The sequence below is a fragment of the Manis pentadactyla genome, chromosome 4 (genome assembly GCF_030020395.1).
Source record: "Manis pentadactyla isolate mManPen7 chromosome 4, mManPen7.hap1, whole genome shotgun sequence".
Taxonomy (NCBI): domain Eukaryota; kingdom Metazoa; phylum Chordata; class Mammalia; order Pholidota; family Manidae; genus Manis; species Manis pentadactyla.
Genome location: NC_080022.1, coordinates 69,455,901 through 69,478,870, shown reverse-complemented (window position 1 = coordinate 69,478,870; position 22,970 = coordinate 69,455,901). Strand labels below are relative to the sequence as shown.

Sequence of the window (22,970 nt, the reverse complement as noted above, 5' to 3'; positions counted from 1 at the left end):
AACTTTCTCAACTGTAATTCTTTCTTGGGAAATGAACCAAACTAGAAGTTTTGTTTCTAAGTTTATGTCGAGGGTGAAGAGGTTTGGCAGTCAAATGCTAGAAGAATAAAGAGCTGCCATACAAAATGTCTAATTGAAAAATAATGGGAAATTTCCACCTACCTTGTTATAACTCCGTCCAGCTGAATCCTTTTCACTAGGCTTCAGTTCCTGCAGCTGTGCATCAAGGATGTCCACCAATTGCTCCATCAGTCTCACTGAAGAACTAACATCCCCAGCAAACACTGGCCCTTTGGTATGTTTAGCCAGTTCATTGGCAAGACTAGCAGCGTTTTCTCCACTTCTGATCTGAAAAGACAATTTATATGGTCTCAGTAAGACTCTTTTATTCTGTCTGCAGCTTCTTGTTCTTCTGAGTATCTTTACTGTAGCAAAAAAAATATTCACAGATATATCAAAATATGCAACTGAGACCAATAACTTTCTCTTCATTTCAGATGATTAAAGGTTCTTAGATAAGCAACACACCAAAGAAATTCCTAACCAGACATTAAAAAAAAAAAAGAGAGAAAACTAGTTATCCTGTAAATTTTTTTTTTCAGATAGCTCTCTTATTACACTGGAACCATTTTAAACTGCTATTTAAAAATCTTATTTATTTATTCCAATAACTCAGAAATTCAAATCAGGATGCAATCAGTATGATACTGAGGGTTATTATCTACTACTTGCATTGCAGAAAGGTAGATAGGGAAGAAGAAACTAAAATGTCACTGCATTACACTATAATATTAAAATTACTAATGCCTTTCAAAGTCATTTTTACTTATTCTATTATAATCATCTGCGATATAAACATCTGCTTGCATTCGGTGGATTCAGTTGCAAACTTAATGATATTTCACTTATTAGGCCAATGCACTATTTGTCTTACAAAACATCAAAAGAAACAGAACAAACTAAATATGAATGAAATTAAGCAAGTATGTACTCATTAAAAAGCTTAACATAGAAAACAGCATGCCCCCAAACATATGTAACTTTGAATAAATAGTTTATAGACAAAACTATGCATAATTCTTTATTTTTTTACTAAACAAAGAGCAATGAAGCTGGGTCTAACATGCAAAGCTAAATTATTTATGTTAGACGATAAAGCCCTTAATCACCAATGTGTATCATATTAAAAGGTTCCAACTAACCTTCTGAGCCAGCTGATTTACCCAGTGTGAGGTACAGTTGCTAAGATCGGGGCCCTTAGGGTTCCATGTTCCAGTGGAAACCATGCAGAGATATGAAGCAGTTCCTACAACAGATGTAGAAAACAACAGTGAAATTGAAACCATTTTTCTGCATGCATTTGGGAATTCAGCTATGATGATGCTACCCTGCATGTTAAATTTTGAATAAACACTAATGTTAAGTGGGTTGACAATAACTGACAAAAAGTAAGGTATAGTATAGATTATAAACAGCAAATATAAAGTCACCATAGAAATATCAGACATTAACAGCAAGCCGACAAACAGCCCTTCATTTTCTTGGGACTCATCCAATATGATACTTATAATGAGAAAGGCAGCTGTAAGGAAGCCTCATTGGAGTCCACAGGCACAAATCTCAGGTTTGACCTAGGTCTTTAGGAGGGAGAGGTAATTCAGTGCTTGATCTTAAATGATTTTTACAGTTTAAAGACTTTTCAAGTGTCTATAGCCGCTATATTACCAAAGTAACAAAAATTTTTAAATGTTAGTTGTCATAAAGGACTCTCTTTCCCCAAGAGAAAGAGAGCTTAATTCAGCTTAATTAATTTCCAGCTTACTTCAGAACATACTTATTAAATGTAATGCATATTTAGTGTTTTACAAGATATACCTCTTGTTCCCTTGGGACATGGTCGTTCAACCATCATTCCCCTTTGTGTCTGAGGCCACCTTATCCCCCTCGCGTCTAATGCTTCGCAGAATCTCTCTGGCAGGGGAAAAATATTTGTTACAGGAGGAATTTTGGTTGTAGAAACTGCTGGAGGTGGTTTTGTCCCTCTGCTTCCTTCCTGTGATCCAGCTACAGTTGTGCTCATGGGGCCTTTTTGTGAAGTAGTGCTTGTGGTTGATACTGTGGTTTTGAACAGCTCAGCTGAAGAAGTTACTGTCACAGCTGTGGTAGGCACTATGGAAAGAAGATGAGTATGTTACTCTCAAACACACACTCACACTCAAACATAGGCACACATGCGAATGTGTGCATGCACACACACGCAAAACCCCTCCCATCCAACTGTCATGAGAATTACTGAGAACATCAGTAGGATAGGAAGAAGAATAAAATTTACTCGTATTTATTCATATTGTTGGCTGAGCAATGGTAGTTTGTTTTACTATAGATTTTGCTATGACTTTAATTCCATTAGGTTTACTTCTGAAATGTTTCCTAACACAGTTTAAATATATTTCACCCTATATCATCTAACAGGAAATGGAGGAGAGTTTTATATAAAGTTTCAGTGTACATAACAAATACATTATGTTACAACTAAACAACTTAAAATTCTTTTCTTATATAAATACATGTTCTCTAAACAAACAAATTCAAAGTAACAACAAAAGTCCAACAATTATACATAATCAGAACAACAGAAAATTTAGTCACCCACTCTACATCTTGCAGGAAAATAAATACTGTGACATCTTTTCACCCAGCAGCCATTCTTGCTTGAGAGATTTTTGAGCATGCCTGATTAGATCCAAACAGAAGATAAGTTTGGCATGCTTGTGCTGTTTTAGTTAAGGAAACATCTGAGGATACCTCCAGCATCTTTGTTTTTGAAAACATAGATATAAAAAAGCAACTAGTTCCAGTAAGAGGTTATAATGCAAACTCTTATCAAGATAACAGGTTAGATCAAATTATGCCTGATTCAAACCAACCCTACATATCTTAATGACCCTTAACAGAGAGTACAAATGTAGTTCCACATTTAAAAGTAGAAACTTAAAAAGCAATTTTTAACAGGTTATTTTTGACTTCCAACATTACTTTCAAACTATTAAATCCACTACATTACAAAAATAATGGAACTTAACGTTTCCTTCATTAATTACCACTTTATATTAGTTGAAGCAACAAAAATTCTGTAAAACTTCAATGCTATCATTGAAAATCTATTAGGTGATTACACTAAAGTTTTATCAACATTTATAAATTATTGGTTCTTAAAGCCTTACACATATGACTTCAATATAAATGTTTAAAATTTAGAAATTAAAAATGACTATTTTTTAAAATAATTTTTAAAAACATTAACTTATTTCATGCTTTCTCTATGAATAAGAAACAGAATAATAACACTTAATAGAAAACAAGTTTATATTACTAATATGCTTAATATTTTAAGTTCTGGTCCATAAAAATTTTTTATACAATTCTGACACTATTATAGACAGAATGCTAAATTGATTAGAAAAAGTAGTGTACACTCATTTCTAGTTTTTTAGTAGTAACAAATTCTTGTCTTCAATAAGTGCACTTCATGCTTTCTGCACTTTTTCCTTGTCTCTCAAAAAAAGTTCTTAAGCATGTGTTTTATTTCCAAGGCATAATTTATTGAACATATGAGATGCCTGTGTACATTAGTCAAACATCATGCCTAGCCAGCTGCTGCAGAAATCTATTCGAACCTGTCTATCTTTTTCTGTAAAGCACTTGCCTGACATCTTGTTAAACCTCTGTAATTTTCTTTTGATTACAATGCAGCCAAGCTTTCAGTGCTTTCTCAATTAACATTTGTCAAAAGCATCACAATCTTTTGCAGAAGTGTCAAATGACTGCCACGGAATCAAATCTTAAGAGGAGGGGGAAACAGCAAAAAGAGAAAAGGGCAGAGCAAAATGGTTTAGTGCTACATCATCTTATGTATCACTCAACACTGTACTAAATAGTACATATTTAATCACTGAAATATGTATTAGTGATGCTCTATCAGTGATCTGTTAGGTAAGCACCAGTAGAGATTCATAATAACTGAGTCAAGGCAGTTAATAAAATGACCTCTATTGCATAAGATTTCATTCAACATTCTACAGCCTGTTTCCATGTGTTTTGGGTAATATATTTTCATACCTCATTATCTTTAGTTCATCAAAAGAAGTTTAAAGGGAATCAACACATTCTTCAAAGATAAATCAATGAAATATCAGGATATCATGAAAATAAACATGAAAGTAAAACCTAAGTTGAAAAATTAAACCCTTCTGGGAGACACGTACAATCTGAAATTTTGCAAGGCTGAAGTTTTTTCTAATGTTGAAAAGAATTTTTTCTAATGTTGACACTAGAAATACAGAGGTATTTCTAAAAATTAATATTTCCTTCCATAAGGGAGATAGATAAATCCTACCAACACATCTGATAATGATAAAAGCTTACATCTATTCAGTATTTATGTACCAGATGCTATGCTAATCACCATTCATGGATGATCAGATCATCTTATTTAAGAGCCCCAAGAAGTAGGGGAGTATGATTAGTTTTCTTTTACAGATGAAGAAACTGAGTCATGTAGAAAGTTAAGAAATTTTTTCAAGGCCACTTGTTCATTCTCTTAAATGCTACAATCTTATTTTTCCAGCTAAACAGTTTTCACAGATTCTGGAAAAGCATGGCATCCCACAAAGCACTGTGCCATCATCACTTTAGAGCATTTAACTGACATTGTGTTCTGTGTAAATCTCCAAAAGAAGAAAAGATGTAGGAAGACAGCATAAAATACTAACAATAAACAATAAAGTTTCATAATGAAACTTACGTGGCAAAGGTTTTAAAACTCAAGAGTATCATATAAATAGCAATAGAAAACATGGCAATTCACAAAAGAATTATATTTTAAATCCAAACCTTATTTTACAGAGCTCTATCCCATAGTTATCAGGAATTCGTATCAAGCATTTAGATTAACCTGGTTTAGCATTCCACCTACTATTTATTATTTGAGTACAGAGGCCTAAAAACAGTGCTCATAAAATGCTAATAAATACATTTAAGAGGTACCCATGAAGATTTCAACAAACACGTACAAAATGGTTCAATTTACTAGGGCAGGACTTGCTATTTATTACTAGCTTTTTCCTGCATGAAAGGATTTAAGGACAATATCCATTTAAGCTAAGCTAAGTATTTTGTTCACCTAGGTCCAAGAACTAATGCATTGTTCACTGAATGAACTCCAGCTAGAGTGAGTCTGTAGCCTGGTTAAATCAAACTGTGTATTCATTAAATTAACCTTTATTCAATGTCTGAACATAATGATCATCTTTTATTGAGCTTTCATTATCAGTGGAAAAATGTTTCAAAAAACATGTGTTCTATATTAAACACTTCCTAAATAAATAAACTGACTCTCTTGATAAAATTTTTCCTCATATTAATGAAGTGTCATACTTCATAATTAAGACAAATATTCAAGAACTGTCAAAACACAAGACAATATTTTTTGATAATATTTAGGATATCAAATTTGCAGACGATTCAGTAAATGTAAAGCAATTCAGATTAAGAAACAGAAAAGAGTTAAAATAGAACTGAAAAGGGTTTTTCCTAAGCCCAATCTAGAGAGGAAAGAAGTGACAGAAAAAGACTTTAGTGTATGGGAATGGAGCAAATGAACTATGCAGAGATCACATAAAGCTAAAAATTTTTTAAAAATGTATTTAAAAACTATGATCAGGGCAGAGAAATAATAGGTTTGCCTTGTTAGAAAGGAAAAGGCTTGAATTTATAAATGGCAAAAAGTATTGAAGCTAATGTAATATCAAACAGTACAATGAAAAATGAAAGGAGTGGGTAATTTCACAGGACAATGTGCAGGGTAGCAAAGAGAGTACATAAGATTGTGAATACAACCAACCCAGTCAATCACTGTCTTATGACAGACAAAGACCTGCCTTTTCTGATTGCTCTTTCCTATCAGTTTCTCAGATCTTGCTTATAGAAAGCCCGTAGTGGCTTATTGGTTTGACCTCAATTGATACAGTTTTCTAAGGTCCCATCTACATGCAGATAGATATCAACATGTATCTTGGATGAAAGAGACAGGAGTTTCTCTAAGCATATGAAGATAAATTACAAGGAGAGAAAGAATAAGACAACATGGTTCAAAGAACAGCAAGATAAATTTAGGTCATATAAAACTTTACCATTAAGGGTTTAACAAGTGGTCAATATGAATTTTCACTTTCTGGGAATATTTAAGAATGACTATTTTGGGTAACAAAACACAGTTTTAGGAACACAGTTACCAAATATATCTCAGTTTCTCAACTGCTCTTTCCAAAAGGCATCTAAATTATCAAACATTTTTTCATCTGAAATGGATCGATTATTTACTAGAATAAAGCCTGTGTAAAATGACATTATTACTCATCTTGTATTCAATAAAGAACTTTGTGACAAGTAGATAGGGCAATGATTCTTTCCTGAATTAATTCTGTACTCAACTTTATTCATAACCCTTCAGGTGTTGCCTGATTACAAATTTGCATTTTTAAAAGTATTTTCTTTTTTTTTCTAATAGAGAAGAGACTTACTGCCACCCAAGACAAATCTAACAGCTGTGAGGGTAATACAGGTTGCAAAGAAGGTTAACACAAGAATCAGTACAATGTCAAATTTTGTCAATTCCTGTAGTTTTTCTTTGACAAAGCTACAGGATAAAGAAAGATGGCACTAGCTTTTAGAAAAATAACTGAGTTACAGGAAACACCCTAAAATGCTGACTGGCCTCATGAGAAAAAGTTAAGTCTAAATTGAAAAATAAATGATGCTGAGATACTACCAATAAAGATTTTTATGCCCTTAGAGATTTAAGTGTTGAGAATTTAACAACGGGACGTTACTGGAGTAATTTTAAGCCAAAAATTCTAGACATACATGAATAAAAGAAAAAGGGCCTTGCATTAAGTCAATATAAAATTATTGCTCTTATTTATGAGCAAAAAATACACTATTTTGGTATTCTGTAATGACTCAAATTAGAAGTTCAACTACAAAAAGCTGTGACTTCTACTTTGAGATCCTGATCCTATGACAATATTTGGAACTTGAAACATACAGTATTTTAATATACGTGTGAGTATATGTAGTTATGTTTAAGTTTGTGGGTGTATATTGTCTAACAGAAGAAAAACATACTCATTTCTTTTAAACTTTGTTGAAGAGATTAATTACTCCAAAGAACTTTCTGGTTCCTAAAATTTTGAAATAACTCAATAATTTGAAAATTCCAATTAACTCAGTAAATTGAAATATTAATTCAGATATTTAAAACAGAAATATTCAATTAATTAGTGTAAGCTCTATAATAATATATTAATAGGTTACTCTTTTATCATGCATGAGGTAATCTTATTTTAATGAAATATTCATTTCATTTACCCTAAAAAAATTGGGTCCCACAGAACTGAGTTCACCTGATAAACTAAAATATCTTTCCAAAAACTTCACATTACTTTCTGAAGTAATGGTAATTATAAAAATACCTATAAAGAGAGCACAAATCAAAACTGCAATTTTTGTTATATAAGATCCATCCTCACAAATCATCACTTGGGGTCATTTTTTGTTCAGTTCATGTGTGACAGCTAAAGTCACAGATATATTTACTTAAAACCATCACTAATTTATCGAAACAAATGTGTGATTTTACATGATGATTTAGGAAGATGTTGGATGACTTACTCCCTCCCATCCAGAGAGCAGATGCCAAAACTTCAGAACACTTATGCCTGGCACTGTACATCGAGCCTAGCAACTCTCCGAGGACTTTCTAACACACATTTCCCTTAACCACTGGCGCCAAGAAGTTAAAAGGTCTGCACATAGATTGTAATCAATTCAGAAGTCAGGTAGGGGGAAAAAAAACAAAAAACAAAACAAAGTGAACAGGTTTGTAGTTAGTATTATATTTTTAGCAATGAAAAAGTAAATTGACCAGTAATGCTACCAATTTTTTACATTAACATTTAAGTGAAGAAATTCAGAAAAACAAATGGACCAAAATAAGGCCAGAATGTACACAGTATGTGACAAGATGAAATGCCACACCATTATCCTTTGAGGTTTAACTATGAAAAGGGAAAAAAACAAAAACAAAAACGCAAGAAGTCTTAAAAAGTAAGCGGTTCACAAAAGACACAGCATTCACAAGCAAACCTTACCTTGGGCAGGGTCAGGTGGACCAAACTCGAGAGAGTATCGTAAAATGAAGTTATTGTTCCACACGTAGAGTTGGTTATCTCTAGGATTGTAGTCCACTGCAGCAATATACTGGTACTGGTTGGGGAAGGGGACATCTACGTACTCTCCACGGTTTAATCGGGTATTGTAAATGTAATCAATTGCATTCTTGCCTGTTTCACTCTCATTGTCCTGATAAACTGACCTGACCACATAGAGGACCCCACAGACCATAAAAGCGTTTGATGCAGCACGTTTGTCATACACAGTCTCCCATGTTGCTTCAAATCGAAGAGTGTATGGATTCAGTTGGCTAATGACTATCATTCCATTGTTTTGTTCAGTGGCATAAATGACCCATAAGCCGTTTTCATCAACAGCTAGGTCAATATCAGTCTTGCCTCCCCATCTGTATGGCGAGGTATCGTGATAGTTGGCATAGTTAATTATGGCCTCTCCACTCTTAATTCTAGTCCTCAAGTCAAATTTCACGATATTCCTTGTTCTCTCTTTGTTGAAGAAGACAGCACCATCATACACCACAAATCCAGTACCATCTACTCGATTTGGAAGTTTGTATGTTGTTGTCTGGCGACTGTTTTGGAAATCTTCTAATGAAGCATATTCTATTAAAGTATCAGTACGATAGGGAGTCCAGGGCATGAAATAAATTTTATCTGCAGCCTGAAGGGGGTCCTTGCACCAAGCACCTGCCTTTTGTTCAGCTTCATATATACATGGTGAGTCCACAATTGCTTTCAAGGTCCCAGGGCACACAAAAACTAACAGTTATAGAAAAAAGACAAAAATAAAGTCAAGTTAAAAAATTACACAGATAAACACAAGTTTTAGTGGTCATTAATCAAAAGAGAAAAAAATCATTTAATTAACATTCAATTATAACAAAACAAGTACTAACACTCTTTCCTCAAGTTACCAACATCAATGTACCTACATACAATATGTCTGGGATTCATTTTTACAAATAAAAATCTAAGTGTAAGATTATTCACAATTGAGCTGACAGTTTACATTTTTGATATGTGTTTCTATCTTATAATTTGGTCATTTATACTTTAAAACTTGAGCTTTGTGCATAGCCCTGTACCAAGTACTTTATTTTAATCCAATCTTTGTATCCCCACCCCTCAACCCACTTATAAACCCCTAAAGCAAACCACCACAGTAAAGCAAATAAAACGAAAACTCAGTGTGAAAGCTCATTTAGAACGTCTACAGAAGTTAGACTGAAAACAAAGGTGCTTCAATTGAAAGAACATAAATATTTGGAAAATGTAATTAGGAGCAGAAAAAAGTAAATACAAGGAAAACAATGATGAAACGACCAGTAGACCCTTGTAACCATGGCATGCTATGGAGAGGGATCTGGAAGCCAGGCAAGATGACACATTAATAATAAAACATCCAAGGGTTTTCAGAAAGAGAGATAAAGGGTGAAAAAGAAATAGAGAAAGGACAGTTTCTCCCCTCACCAACTTCAGAGATTTTGCCCCTTCACCAGATACAGCAGTCATTTAATTTCAATGTAACAGTCGACTTCTTTATGAGTTGCGTTTATGAGATCCTGCTGATTATTTAACGTTAGGAGTATTGTGGGGGAAGGGAAGGGAGTAGGTAACATCCATAAGGCACATAACAGGGAGCTGGGGTTCAGACTGTATACATTATTTACCTTTTTGCTCCACTTCTATTTTAAGCATAGGAAGAAAAATAAAAAAAATGCAAGGAAAAGAGAAAAAAGATTAAAATAAATTGACTATTAGTCTAAGAATGAATTCGTAATAGATGCTAAATATAGAAAGAGTAAGAGGTGCACTACTTTGGATAAAGAGAAACACACAACAGGAAAACCTAGCAGGAGAAAGATTCTAAAGTTACATAAAAGAACATAGATCAATCATTTTAGTAGATTAAGGAGGCAATACAAATACGTTGGCATGTTGCTTCACTTAGTGTACCTGAATAAATAATGAAACTCTTCACTAATGCACGGTATACATACTCTTGCCTTTCCAGTCACTCAGCATTCTTATTAAGTTTTACTTTATATATGTATACTATAGACACAAATGCATGCATATGTATATCATCCCCATTTATCTTACAATTCGGACTCATTATTGAGTTGACTAAATTAGGTAAGCATAACAACAGGATAATATATTTTTAGAAAGGTCAACTCAGTTAGGTCACATTTAATGAATATTGATATGGTTGTATTTTAACATTTTTTCAAAGATACTGATGTAAGAAAAATATATAATAATGCATCTCAGTACATTTTAATTGCTTTTCTATTGTTTTCTTTCTAGAAAAATTCATCTGAACCATTAAAAAAATGCCTCCTTTTCAGAAATACATAAATCTCCCCTCCCACCCCAAAAGGGATTTCAATGGTAAAGTAAGGTAGTGCCTTTCTTCCCCACTAAGAATTTATTTATTTATTTATTTAGCTTTACATATATTTTACATGATAAAATTCTTACTAAATTCTCTATATCACATATCTCAAAATTGTAATTCTAAATCTATTAAAAAAAGTAAACAAAATACATACAAGGAAAAAGCAAGCACAGTAGGCAAGGAGAAAAAGGAAGAAAGAATTATGGTTAGCTTATTATGACATTGTCTACCATCATCAATTGACACAGAAAGCAAGCTAGCATGCAACAACAGTCATACTGAGCATTCAGAGCAAAAACCTCGACTCCACCCCACAAAAGGTAAAGGCTTTCATAAACCAAACCTGATTAGTAGAGTAAAAATAGTGAAGAAAAAAATTATCCCTCCAAGAAGTTTAAAGAAATGCATTATGCAGTTAGGAAGGGTGCTATATAAGATTCTTGCTGGTAAATATATTCTAATGATTACCAACTATAATAAAGTACTATTTTAGACTGTATGGAAGCTTTGAAGTATGTTGCCTGAATTTCATAAAGTGACTGGATTAATGTCTGTGATTCTCCCTCTTCCCTTGTTAAAATGCATTAGGGTGTGATAATACTGTAGGTCCACACAGATTACTCCAAGATATTGTAGTTGCACATTTCATTAAGATGTCTTAGCTTGATTAATTTTTTTTGAATTACAATAATTCATCAAGATTAAATACTGACCTCCTGAAATACCTTAGGGAGAAATATTATCACACAAATATAACCTTCTGCATTAGGACAACACCTCCCCCATCCAACTTGGGTCTATTTAATCACTTTCAGGAAACATACTTGCTCTATATTTTGTCACTCTATTATCCAGTAAAAAGAAGAAATTCAATTTTACTGACATAATACACAATTCTATTTTATAGACCTAAAATTACTTAGTGAAGCTTAAAATCAACAACAGAAGGGTGTGATGGGAAAATGAGGATAAGATAAATCATAGGGTTGTGACTGCTCAGGCTGTATTTACATACAGCTATATTCTTTTATTTAGGAGAGGATGACTTTACTGAAATAAATCAACTAAATGTAAAGGACAGGCATGATAATGCATTTTAAAACTTTATGTATTTAAAACAGAACTAAAACAAGTTCAATAAAAGATGTAGAAAGTACATTTTTTTCTCATTAATTGCAAAGGGCTGGGTTTTATCATTTGATGCACTAAAATGCAGTTACTGAACAAAATCAGTCAGTGCAGTTACTGAGCAAAATATTAAATATGGAAGTCTTCATTTGTGATTTAACTGATGTAACATATTAAAGAAAATAAATGAACATAACTTGCATATAGTTTATAATTCTGATGAAAACCAAGAAATAACACCCAAATGTAAAAATAAAAAATAATAAAACCTTTGATGATTGATGAATCATGATATGGATATTTAAAACAAAAGTCCTTACATTATGATTTTTATGAAAACCCAATGGATAAATATCTGTCAAATAAGCCAAAATTCTATCAACCCAGAAGAATATAAAAAGACAAAAAATTAATGAAATTAGCATTCTTCATCACATGCTAAATGTATACTGCAATTTAAAAGACTGTATGAATTAATTCATAACAATACATTTACTATTCTATAGACCAAACATACATACATGACCCACTACCATCAGTGGAGGACAACATGGATATATAAGACAAGAAATTGACCCAAACAAACTTAAGCCTACATACTCTGTATCTGAAGTGACACACTATTTCATTTTGAACAATCTCACTTTAATTTATTAAAAATGATATAATCATAGTTAATGGTTCTTTTTTCTTATCAGATAAAACCTATAGCTAAAATTATGGTATAATTTTTATAATTTAATGAAAATTTGAAATTAGAGGTATAAAAATCAAAACCAAATACTGCCTGTAGGATATGAAATTCCAGTGATTATTCTCCTTTATCCTACAAGAACTTTATGACTTATTTATGACATACACATTCAATCACTAACACTTTCATTAATGATGAAGGATGCCCTGGGTAGATACTTTTTTGACACAAACATTATCTGGGCAAGTATAAAGGTCACATAGAATGTGCCTGTCTATAAACATACAAAGTAAAACAACAGCATTTCTAATGGGCTCTTTTCAGTAAATTTATGATACTATTTTCAGGAATCATGGAAAATTTCTGAGATAACTTTTTTAAATAGAAAGGAACAGTTGGGGATGTACAGACTCCAGGAGAATTGACTCTGGATAGAAACTGGCATAAAGCCAGACGGTAAGAGACAGAGACTAAATATCTAATGGTGACAATTTTTATCAGTTAAGTAAATGTAAAAGGGATATACAAAAGCTACAAAGTAGAAAACAGGTATTAAAACAAGAGAAGGTAAAAGCTACAGGCTTAAAATAGAAGTATAAAGGATGAGTATAATGGACATAAGCATAAAAAAACCAAAAGAGAGGGAAATAGGAAAAAGAGATAAGGAAATACAGAGTACTACATAAGATCAAAACGATCTAAAAAGAGCCTTTGTGTTGTTCTTATGTTAGTGAAAATCATGCAGTTTATAGTGTGTCACTACTATACGGTATATAGGAAATATAACAACTTCTATTCTTCAGCAAGAAGTAATTTTTAAAAAGCCACAGACTTATTTCTGCCCCGTGCAAACATCTAGGAAGGTAACAGCAAATTACTGGGCTTTTTTTTTTTAATGACAAAAACTAAAAAGAACAAATACTTCTCTGAGTTTAGCTATTTGCAAGATTAGTGCACAATACACAATACTTCTGGAGAACTGAAAAAGTAAAATTTTGAAAGTTAGATGTTCCAGAAGATATCCACATTTTCCTTTTTTAACAGCGCAAGAAATAACTTAAGAGTCTGAAAATAATATTTGCTTAACACTGTTCTTGGTCTATAGACTAGATTACAGGAACTGGCTCCAGAAAGACACAATTCTTGGCAGCTCTGACTGATTCCACTGTTTGGGAATGGATGCTGTATTCCTTTTCTAATTTGAAGACAGAAACCATGCTAAATTCAAGTGAAAGTGACTTTATGGAACAAGATTTTGGTTAGCTCAAAAGAATACAATGTTCCTCTAGTGGTACAGGAGAATGATTATGTAAGTCACCAACACCACATACAGGAGAAATGGCATAAAGATCAGGGCACTCAGTAGGCATCCAATCCTACAAATGGTATAGAAAATAGTGAAATATAAAAATATAAAAAGCATCCATTTCACAGTAACACAGGAACACAGAGCAGGGATGAAAAGAAAAGATAATCAAGTGTTTGGCCTTTAACTGATACCCACACAAAGCTAATTTATCAAAACTGTGGGCAGACAAGAGAGACAACACCTTCACGGAATGTGTAAGAATGTATTACTACCATATAGGACATAGTGTACTTCAGAATTCAGCCCTTTGATTTTAGAAATATTGATAGTTTGGACATATGATTCTATTAGAATTAGTGATCCAGTTTTTGAAGTTCATTATTTAGGAATAAGGAATTTCATTATTTAGCTGAATCCATTTTTTTTTTAAGAAGGAAGAGTACAAAAGCTAACTCAAATCAACAAAATTGCTGCCAAAGAACTTATAATTCAAATGCCTATGAATTAATAGGTGACATGATACTTTTTTTAATTTTAAAAGAAGACAAGCACACTATCAAATTAGCTTATGAAAATTAAATAATATAGTGAAACTTTTTAGTTGTCCAAAATGTTTTTTTCTATTGCAAGTGTACAATACAATTTAGAAGTATGATCCCTGAGATTAAGAGGAAAGCTACACAGAATTACATCATTAGCTGAAGTCTACCTACAAAATTTCCAATTATAGTATATTCCTTTGTAGAACCTAAAGGATGTTGCCAAACTGAAAACAGATAAATACATGCAAGGTTTTATTACATCTATTCTATTTAGTGTTAAGATGTTATCACTGAGTCTGGTAAAGAAATGCTCCCTTAAGGACAAGTGAACAAAAAGGCAAGCACGTGCCTGTTACTACAATGGTTGCTTTCTCCAGGCACTGAAGTTACCACAGCAGCAGGTAGCCATTCAAGTAGCTCAGGATTAAAACCAAAGTCAATTCCTTCTTTAGAAAACCGTGAGCCAAACCAATTTGTCAGCAACTGGTATTGGGCAAAAGTACAGATTTCTATCTAACCTACTGAATAGCTAATTCAAGTTTGTTTTCTGGAAAAACACTAGCCTTAAAAGCCAAACACTTAAGAACACAGACAGACACTTGGCCAGCACCACACTATGGCTTCTTTCCACACTTCATGAAGCTAATTGGAGGCCTGAGTCTGTTAGTGCTCTGCATGCATAATGGTTGTGTAGGCCATAAACATATGCTTCTTTCACATGTGTAGAGTTTCAGCATCAATAAGGAATGCTGGAGGAAGTAAAAACTACAGACTTCATACTTACTATAAGGGACACATTCATATTGGACTTCAAGATATTTGTATGTTCCAGGACATGGATCAGGAAATACATCTGACCCGGTAACTACTATACACTGTGTTCGATTGTTGCACCTGGAAAACAAAACAAATCAAACTTGTCTAAAAAAATATTTTATTTTTACTAAAGGAATACAATACAAGAACTAATGCTTATTTTCTGTAAGCAACTTGCAACACAAAACAAAAAATTCAACCGATATAGGTTGCTCTTCATTAATAAATAGTTACAAAAGTCGTATTTTCTTGATGTTGTAGTGTTTCTGTATCTTGGGTCACTCTAAATTTTAATGCAAAGTAAAAAGAAAAGAGCTAACAATTCTCAATTAGTCTACTATATTTTTCAATTGGAATTTTTAACATATTCAACATGTACTGAGAAGGAAAAAAAAACTTAGCAGGATACTCACCATATTTAAGAAGATTACAATTAAAAAATGGTGCTATGACTGAATATAAGAGTCATAAATTGAATAGATTAGAATTGTTTTAGCAACACATTGAAAAACAAAATTTTTAAGTTAATCTTCTAAATTCAGTTTTGTGTTTTCTACTATAGAGACTTTCTACACTCTTTACCAGATACCAAACTAATAGATCACACCCTCCATGCTATGGCCTGGTAATGATACAATGCATTTAGAGAAGCCGGCACAGTGCCTGGCACATGTTGAGCATCTAAGCATTGTTGTTATGCTTGCTATTTTCATAGATGAGTGTGCTTATACTGCTCATATGATGTGACTGTGAATTTAGGTTCTTCTGAATCAGTTCTCCCTGAAATAAAACATTAAAAAGAATGCCACTAACATGATGGCTAAATTAATACTGGAAGTACTTGCTTATTTTTGTGTTGTCATTAATTCATAGAGATTACTAGAATTAAAACGTAGGTGAGATGATATTTAAGTTTTATGAATTTGTCCAAGTCATCTTTTTATAAGCTTTGTACAGGCAAAAACTATTTCCTTTATAATTTGACTTGACTACAACCCAGCATTTGCAAGGTTTTATTTTACTTTCTGATAGTACATAAATTAAGAAGCCAAAGCAAGCAGAACAAGAGCATTATAACAAAATTTATTTAACAATTTGAACACCAGACATCCTATAGCGGATAAAATAAGTGGACTATAAAATGGCCAATAAAGAATGAAAAAGCAGTCCAGTTTTTTGCACAGCTAACTAAAGGAAGGTGGTATGTTTGCTAGGTCATGCACCTTGGAGCCATTTCAACTCAAACCATGTTGATTCTTCCTTAAAGAGTAGCAAGACCTGAAAACTTTAGGATCTAACAATCCAATTTGACAGGTCAAGGCATATATAATGAACTTCAAACAAAAGTCTTAAAAATTAAATAAATTATAACTAATATTGCTTGTACAAACATTAAACTAACTTTTATCACAATTAATCAGTAATGCTCTATGCTGTAATTTTTAAACATACCATATAAAATAATTTCAAAAGCATGTATAATGTAAATAATAGTGTTACATTCTTATTCAACATCATCTTTTATCTCTTTTTGTACTTCTCTTAACTTGGTTCAGTCATTTGAACAAACTGCTGATGGTTCTGAGTTTAGTGTGAATGAATTATTTTAACCTGAATCACAGAATCAATTTTATATCCTAAAATTTTACAGAGCAGATGTATTTAAGATTTCTTAATAGATCAGTATCTAATGTTTCAACTAGTATTTCATTTTCCTCTTTCATAAAATGTATACCAACAAGAAAGTTCATCACTTTTTAAAAGTTCTTTCCTTCCTAGGAATCTTCAACCACTTACCTGATCCCCATCAAAAACTGAAGTCCTTTTATTTCCTTACTGTATTTATTTATACTTACAAGGATCCTCCCTTTATCTCATCCTCACATCTTTCAGACACAAAGAAATCTAAATCCTGTGAGTTAGATATCCCTTTTATATACTTTCTCATTACACATTTTATAGCCACTCAATAAAACTCTGCCATTTTCAAATTGCTTTAATATGTATCTAAAACATATTCATTATATACATCCCATTACATAACAATTCCATTTGTAACTTTTTGTATAATTCCTCACCCTCCCCTTCCCCCTGAAGCCTCCTCTCATACCACCAAAAGAAAACAGACTGCACTCAAAGTTGAAATGGACAAGAGCATGAAGGACTTTGGACCAAGGTGAAGGAGCACGTGGTTCAAAGGACTTGGGGTCATTTTTCAAAAATAAATGCATTGAACATTACCCATTTTTTTCCAGTAGAAGATCAAATGAAGAAATGTGGTATTAATATGATATTTTAAATATCTTTTATTAAAATTAAGTGAGACTGCGATCTTGAACTGTGTGATTTTGTATGAGTGTATGCACATGTCAAAATTCATCAGCCTGGATGCTAAGATTTGTGGATTTTATTGTATGTACTTCAATAAGAAAAGAAAGAAAATAACTTTGGTCTATAGTCTATAGATTACTGGTCCATCTTCCCCAGAGTACTTTTATTTCTGTTTCTGGTATTTTATTCACCTAAAATAGTTATCTTCTGCCTTTACCTTCTTCTGTATGTAAAAAACTGAAGTATCTCTTATTTCATATTTTTCAATGTCAGTATGTTTGCAAGAAGTACACAAAAGATGACTATTCCTGCTTCCATTATATTTTTTTAAGTACCAATACCATAAAATGAAAAATAATTGCTCATGTTTACTCTTTTGCTGAACAAGTTTGTATCAGTCATCTGACCACAATTACAAGTTCAAATGAATGTCAAAAGCAATTACCATAATTCCTATCAACGAATTAATTTTTTATTTTAATAATCACATTTCACAAAACATTCACTTTAAGACAGCAATAAGTGTTAATTTCAGGCCTATATCCTTTTTTTTAAATTTTGGTATCATTACTATACAGTCACATAAGCAACATTGTGGTTACTAGATTCCCCCCATTATCAAGTCCCCACCACATACCCCATTACAATTACTGTCCATCAGTGTAGTAAGATACTATAGAGTCACTACTTGTCTTCTCTGTGCTATACTGCCTTCCCTGTGTCCCCCACCCACTACGTTATGTGTGCTAATCATAATGCCCCTTATTCCCCTTCTCCCTCCCTTCCCACCCACCCTCCCCAGTCCCTTTCCCTTTGGCAGCACTATTTACAATAGCCAAGAAATGGAAGCAACCTAATTGTCCATCTGTAGATGAATAGCTAAAGATGTGGTATATATACACAATGGAATATTATTCAGCCATAAGAAGAAAACAAATCCTACCATTTGCAGCAACATGAATGGAGCTAGAGGGTATTATGCTCAGTGAAATAAGCTGGGGAGAGAAAGACAAGTATCAAATGATTTCACTCATTAAGAATTCAGGTCTATATTCTTAATGTACAGTTGGAAGTAAGGAGACTTTATGGCATTTCTGTGAGTAAAATAACATAGTTTCTAGAACTCATGGCCTCCCCAGATGTTGAAAATGTTCATTTTATATGTCTGAACTGCAAAAAATTAATCTTGAGAAACAATGGAATTTGAGGGCTAAAATAAAGCATCAGCAACAAGTGGAACACAATTGTAAAAAGAATAAGACTATCAGACTTGCATACTAGTATTCTGATTCAGGAGAAAGGAAACCTAGGCTTTTAAAGGATAAAAAAATGGAAATAAGATATAGATTATATACATTCCTCTATGAATGAGACAAGCAGCCTTAAGTTTCCAAAAACACTAAGTGTAGGGACACAAGGAGAAAGCAAATGCCAATGTGAACTGTCAGGGCTAAGAAAAATCTGAAAACTTCTTAACCAACACACTGTTGATAATGATGTAAAACTGGAAACTCATGTCATTTAAGGCAGAGAAAGAGAAAGCAACTAGTTAAACACAGAAGCTAAGTAAATTCTCTGCTTCAAGTTTTCATCATAATGAAAATGAAAAGGTACGACCTTTTCCAGTAAGAGCCAAGGAAGGAAAGGTACTCAGTTTGTGTCCTCAACCTTGGGCACAATTCCTACCATGATTTTCTCCCTCTTCCCCCACAGACAAAAATATTTATTATTAAAGGCACGATTATGTTAACAATTTAAATTATCAGTAGAGTTTGGTAATACCATGTGGATCCATTATGTCAAAGATGATCACTTTTCTTAAATGTTAAGTATAACAATAGAGCATGTATGAAAACAAGGCAGAAGAGAAAGGTAGGATTTTTTAACCTTTGATTAAGACTTGAAGGAAATACAATCATTTCATATAAAAAAATTGATACTAGATACTTTCTAAACTCTTCAACTTTTAAATAACTGCTCTTATTTTATTTACATTTGTAAAGATGCAGATGGGCTAGAAAAGAATAAAGCATTTGTTCTCAAAATGTGGTTTTCACACCAGCAGAACCAGCATCAACTATCAGAACTTGTTAGAAATGCATTCTCAAGCTCCACCCAAGACCAACAGACTGAGAAACCTAGGGAGTGAGTCACCAGCAATCTGTGGTCTAACTGGCTCTGCAGGTGATTCTGATGGATGAGTACCACAGGATTAAAACAAGACAAGTTTACATACTTCAGTAAAGGATAAATATATATGGAAACACATGCTTTTTGCTTTATAAATCTTAATAAAATACAAAAGAAATAGAAAAATAATTAAGTGATGAGTATGATTGATAAAGCATATTGATAAAACATAACAGAGTTTACAATGTTAACATATCGTCTTTTGCTAATTTTAATCATAAAAATCAAGGTTTTTAGTTGCTCTAATTTTGTGTTAGCAAACTAGTTATCTAATTTCCTAACATGGAAGTATCTAAATAAATACAATTTCTAAGTACATGTACTCATCACATATAAGCCCATTATTGACAACAGGGAGAAAGTATAATCTTTCCCTAAAAATCTGTTAGCTAATGATAATGTGTAACATAAGTGAATCTGGAAATAAAATTTTTGACTACCTATGAAAATATACTATGTTCCCTAGAAGAAGAATGCTATTAAAAATAACAACAAAAACGATCCACTGTAACTGTTGCAAATTTTTCTATATCCAACCTTTGACTGATTTACTCAAACAAGTTTTAATAAAGTGGCTTAACTATAGGACAATAATATAATAGATAATTGTTTTTAGAGAAAAACTCAAGGAGCACAAAGGTAGCCATTGCAAATAATGCCTAAGCAATTTCTAGGGTATATATAATATATGTTTTAACACCACCTAGTAAATAAATGCAAAGGTATATGAGCACTTCATCAGTTTCAAATTCTAAACAATCATTTTTAATATTCTAACCACATTTCCAAAAGATTCCTAGAAGTTAGCTAATAGAAAGACAAAGACTAATAATTATTTCACATTACTGAGTTAAGATAAAAGCACTATCAAAAAAACATAACCGATATATTACTTCTATACATTATCTTAGGGCAGCAACTTTTTATATTAAATATTTCTTCCTCTAATTTTCTTACTAATCTGAAATACACATAAAGTACACCCCTCAACTTAATTCCATACACTTAATAAAATAAATCCAATAATAAATGCTTTGTAATATTATTAACTTTAAACACCAGAATAAAAGTATTATTTCTGACAATATTCATACATTTGAATCACAAAACCCATCAACCACAACAAAGGAAATCCTAATCTTGCTTAATAGGGCATCAAGCTGCTTTAAGTAGAGCAAAAAGCCCTACATTTTAAGAATTATTTTAAAACTCATTCCTGTAAGTCTTTCTACTCTTAAGTGGGAAAAATTCTATTTGGGAATGAGGTCAAATAAAAATCTCAAAAGCCAAAGGAAATAAAACTACATAATTTTGGAAATAATAGCTTATTAGTTACTTCCCATGCACAATGGAATACCAATATATTTGCTTATTAGCAAAATTCAGAGTATAATATTTAAAGTCAGTGATATTGCCAGGTTTATGAACAATACGTAGGAGAGTAATATTTTAAGAGATATTTAGTGAATATCTCAACCATCACAACTAATAGATGTAAGAAAATATTAAAACAGTATATTTTATCTTCCAGATTTAATCAATGTTCTCAGGTTTCAATATTGACTTTTAAGGCATTTACAATATATATTTTTAAATGAACATAAATGTTGCCAAGAAAAAAGTGTAACTGATGAAAAAGCATTTTATAAATGTGTATTACCATTTACATACTAGAATATGAAAATTACTTAAAAATTGTTATGTAAAGATTAAGAGCAGTATTTTGAAAAAATATTGTTTGTTTTTGGAACAGTATCACTTCATCACTAATGAAATACTAATAATGCAAACAAACTATTAATATGTTGCTTTTCCTTAATCTTTTAAAACTGTCAATGAAAGAAGCCACAATGCACACATTACTTATTATAATCTGAGAATAAATGGTATCAAAATCAACAATGTAGCATATCATTTGACTGTTCAGAAGGAAAGTGATTCACTAATTCAGAACATTAATGTTTAAAAGCAGAGTATCTTTCATCACAAAGAATTGGGGTTTAAGTTCCAGGTTGGCTACTTATTTGTGCAAGTCTGTAAGCAATATATTAAAAGCCTTTCACCTTAGCTTTCTCATCTGTAAATTATAATACTTTCTTCAGAAGTTTGTTGATAAGGTTAAATGGAATAATGCAGGCAAACTCTCTGCACAATGTCTCAACAAATATGAATTACCACCACCAACAAAACATCAATAGCAAGTAGTCCCTCACATAAGATGAACATAGGTTTGTAAATCTTAAAAGGGTAGAACATCTTGTATTCTTCCAGAGTAGTCCTTTTACTGTGCCTATGATTTCCTCTGTACAGCTTTAAAAACAGGCTCAACTATTCATGCAAATTTGTTCCCTTTCCAACTCTGAATTGTACAATGCACAACAAATTACTCTTCTTTTGATTATCTTATGCTTATTATTACACTTTACCAAGTGCAAAGTATGGAGATGAGATTCCATGTATAATCTATTGTGAGAGGTGTTTTAATCAATAGTGTTGTTCTGCTGATTAAGCAGGGGCTCCTGTTTTGGCAAGATAACATTAGTTTCCCCAGTCATGCTCCAAACCCACTGGGAATCTTCAGCAGATCATTAGATATGCTACAATAAAACTTTGGTACATTCTTTTTTCTCCTTAAATTACTTCTTCACTGTCCCATCACTCCTCGTCTCAATGGCACTGCATTATTATTGCATCTCCCCTGAAACCTGCACTAGTATGTCTCCAGGCCATAGGGTGACATTTTCAATGGAAGCTTCTGCTTGAAAATATAAATAAAGAAAATTTTATTATCTCCTGCCAGGGGCCATTATTCACCACAGTTCTAAGGAAAACTGAAAATGCAAAATCTACCGACTTGAACAAATGACAAAAACTAAAAATTAATGTTTGCTGAAATTTGTCATCATCTTCTAGAATTAGTCCAATTCCTTATTGAGGCTGTGTGTTCAGTGAAAATTGTTTCAACAATATCAGTACCTTATTTTTAAACTTCAATTATAAAATACTAGCAATAATAGGTCTGTTTCTTTTTTGAACAATTTTCTTTCTTAGTTAAAACTGCTCACTTTTTGGAGATAAAACACTTTCCAGGTACCAAGGTATCACATAATGACACTTCTTTCCAAAGGACCAAATATAAGCAGAACATTCACAAGGAGTAACCTGGAAGAGTTTAAACCAGATCCACGTGGGGAATTATATCTTCTAAATGAACAGAATGTCTACAGTTGAATTACTGCAATATGAATCCACTGTCTAATTAATGGAAAAGAAATAATATTCATTCTTGATCAATTACTAAAAAATT

At 32.4% G+C, this 22,970-nt stretch overlaps 1 protein-coding gene across 16 annotated transcripts in view; it reads right to left on the bottom strand.

Moving 5' to 3' along the window:
• ADGRL2 (adhesion G protein-coupled receptor L2) overlaps positions 1-22,970 on the bottom strand; it is a 591,965-nt gene that overhangs the window by 44,413 nt on the left and 524,582 nt on the right. For all 16 annotated transcript variants that reach the window (XM_036890112.2, XM_057500358.1, XM_057500367.1 and 13 more), the window contains 5 exons: positions 15,111-15,220; positions 8,211-9,011; positions 1,876-2,169; positions 1,203-1,306; positions 163-348 (listed from right to left, as the gene is read on the bottom strand). In XM_036890112.2, the coding sequence (XP_036746007.2) occupies positions 163-348; positions 1,203-1,306; positions 1,876-2,169; positions 8,211-9,011; positions 15,111-15,220 (1,495 nt within the window). The remainder of the gene's footprint in view (positions 1-162; positions 349-1,202; positions 1,307-1,875; positions 2,170-8,210; positions 9,012-15,110; positions 15,221-22,970) is intronic.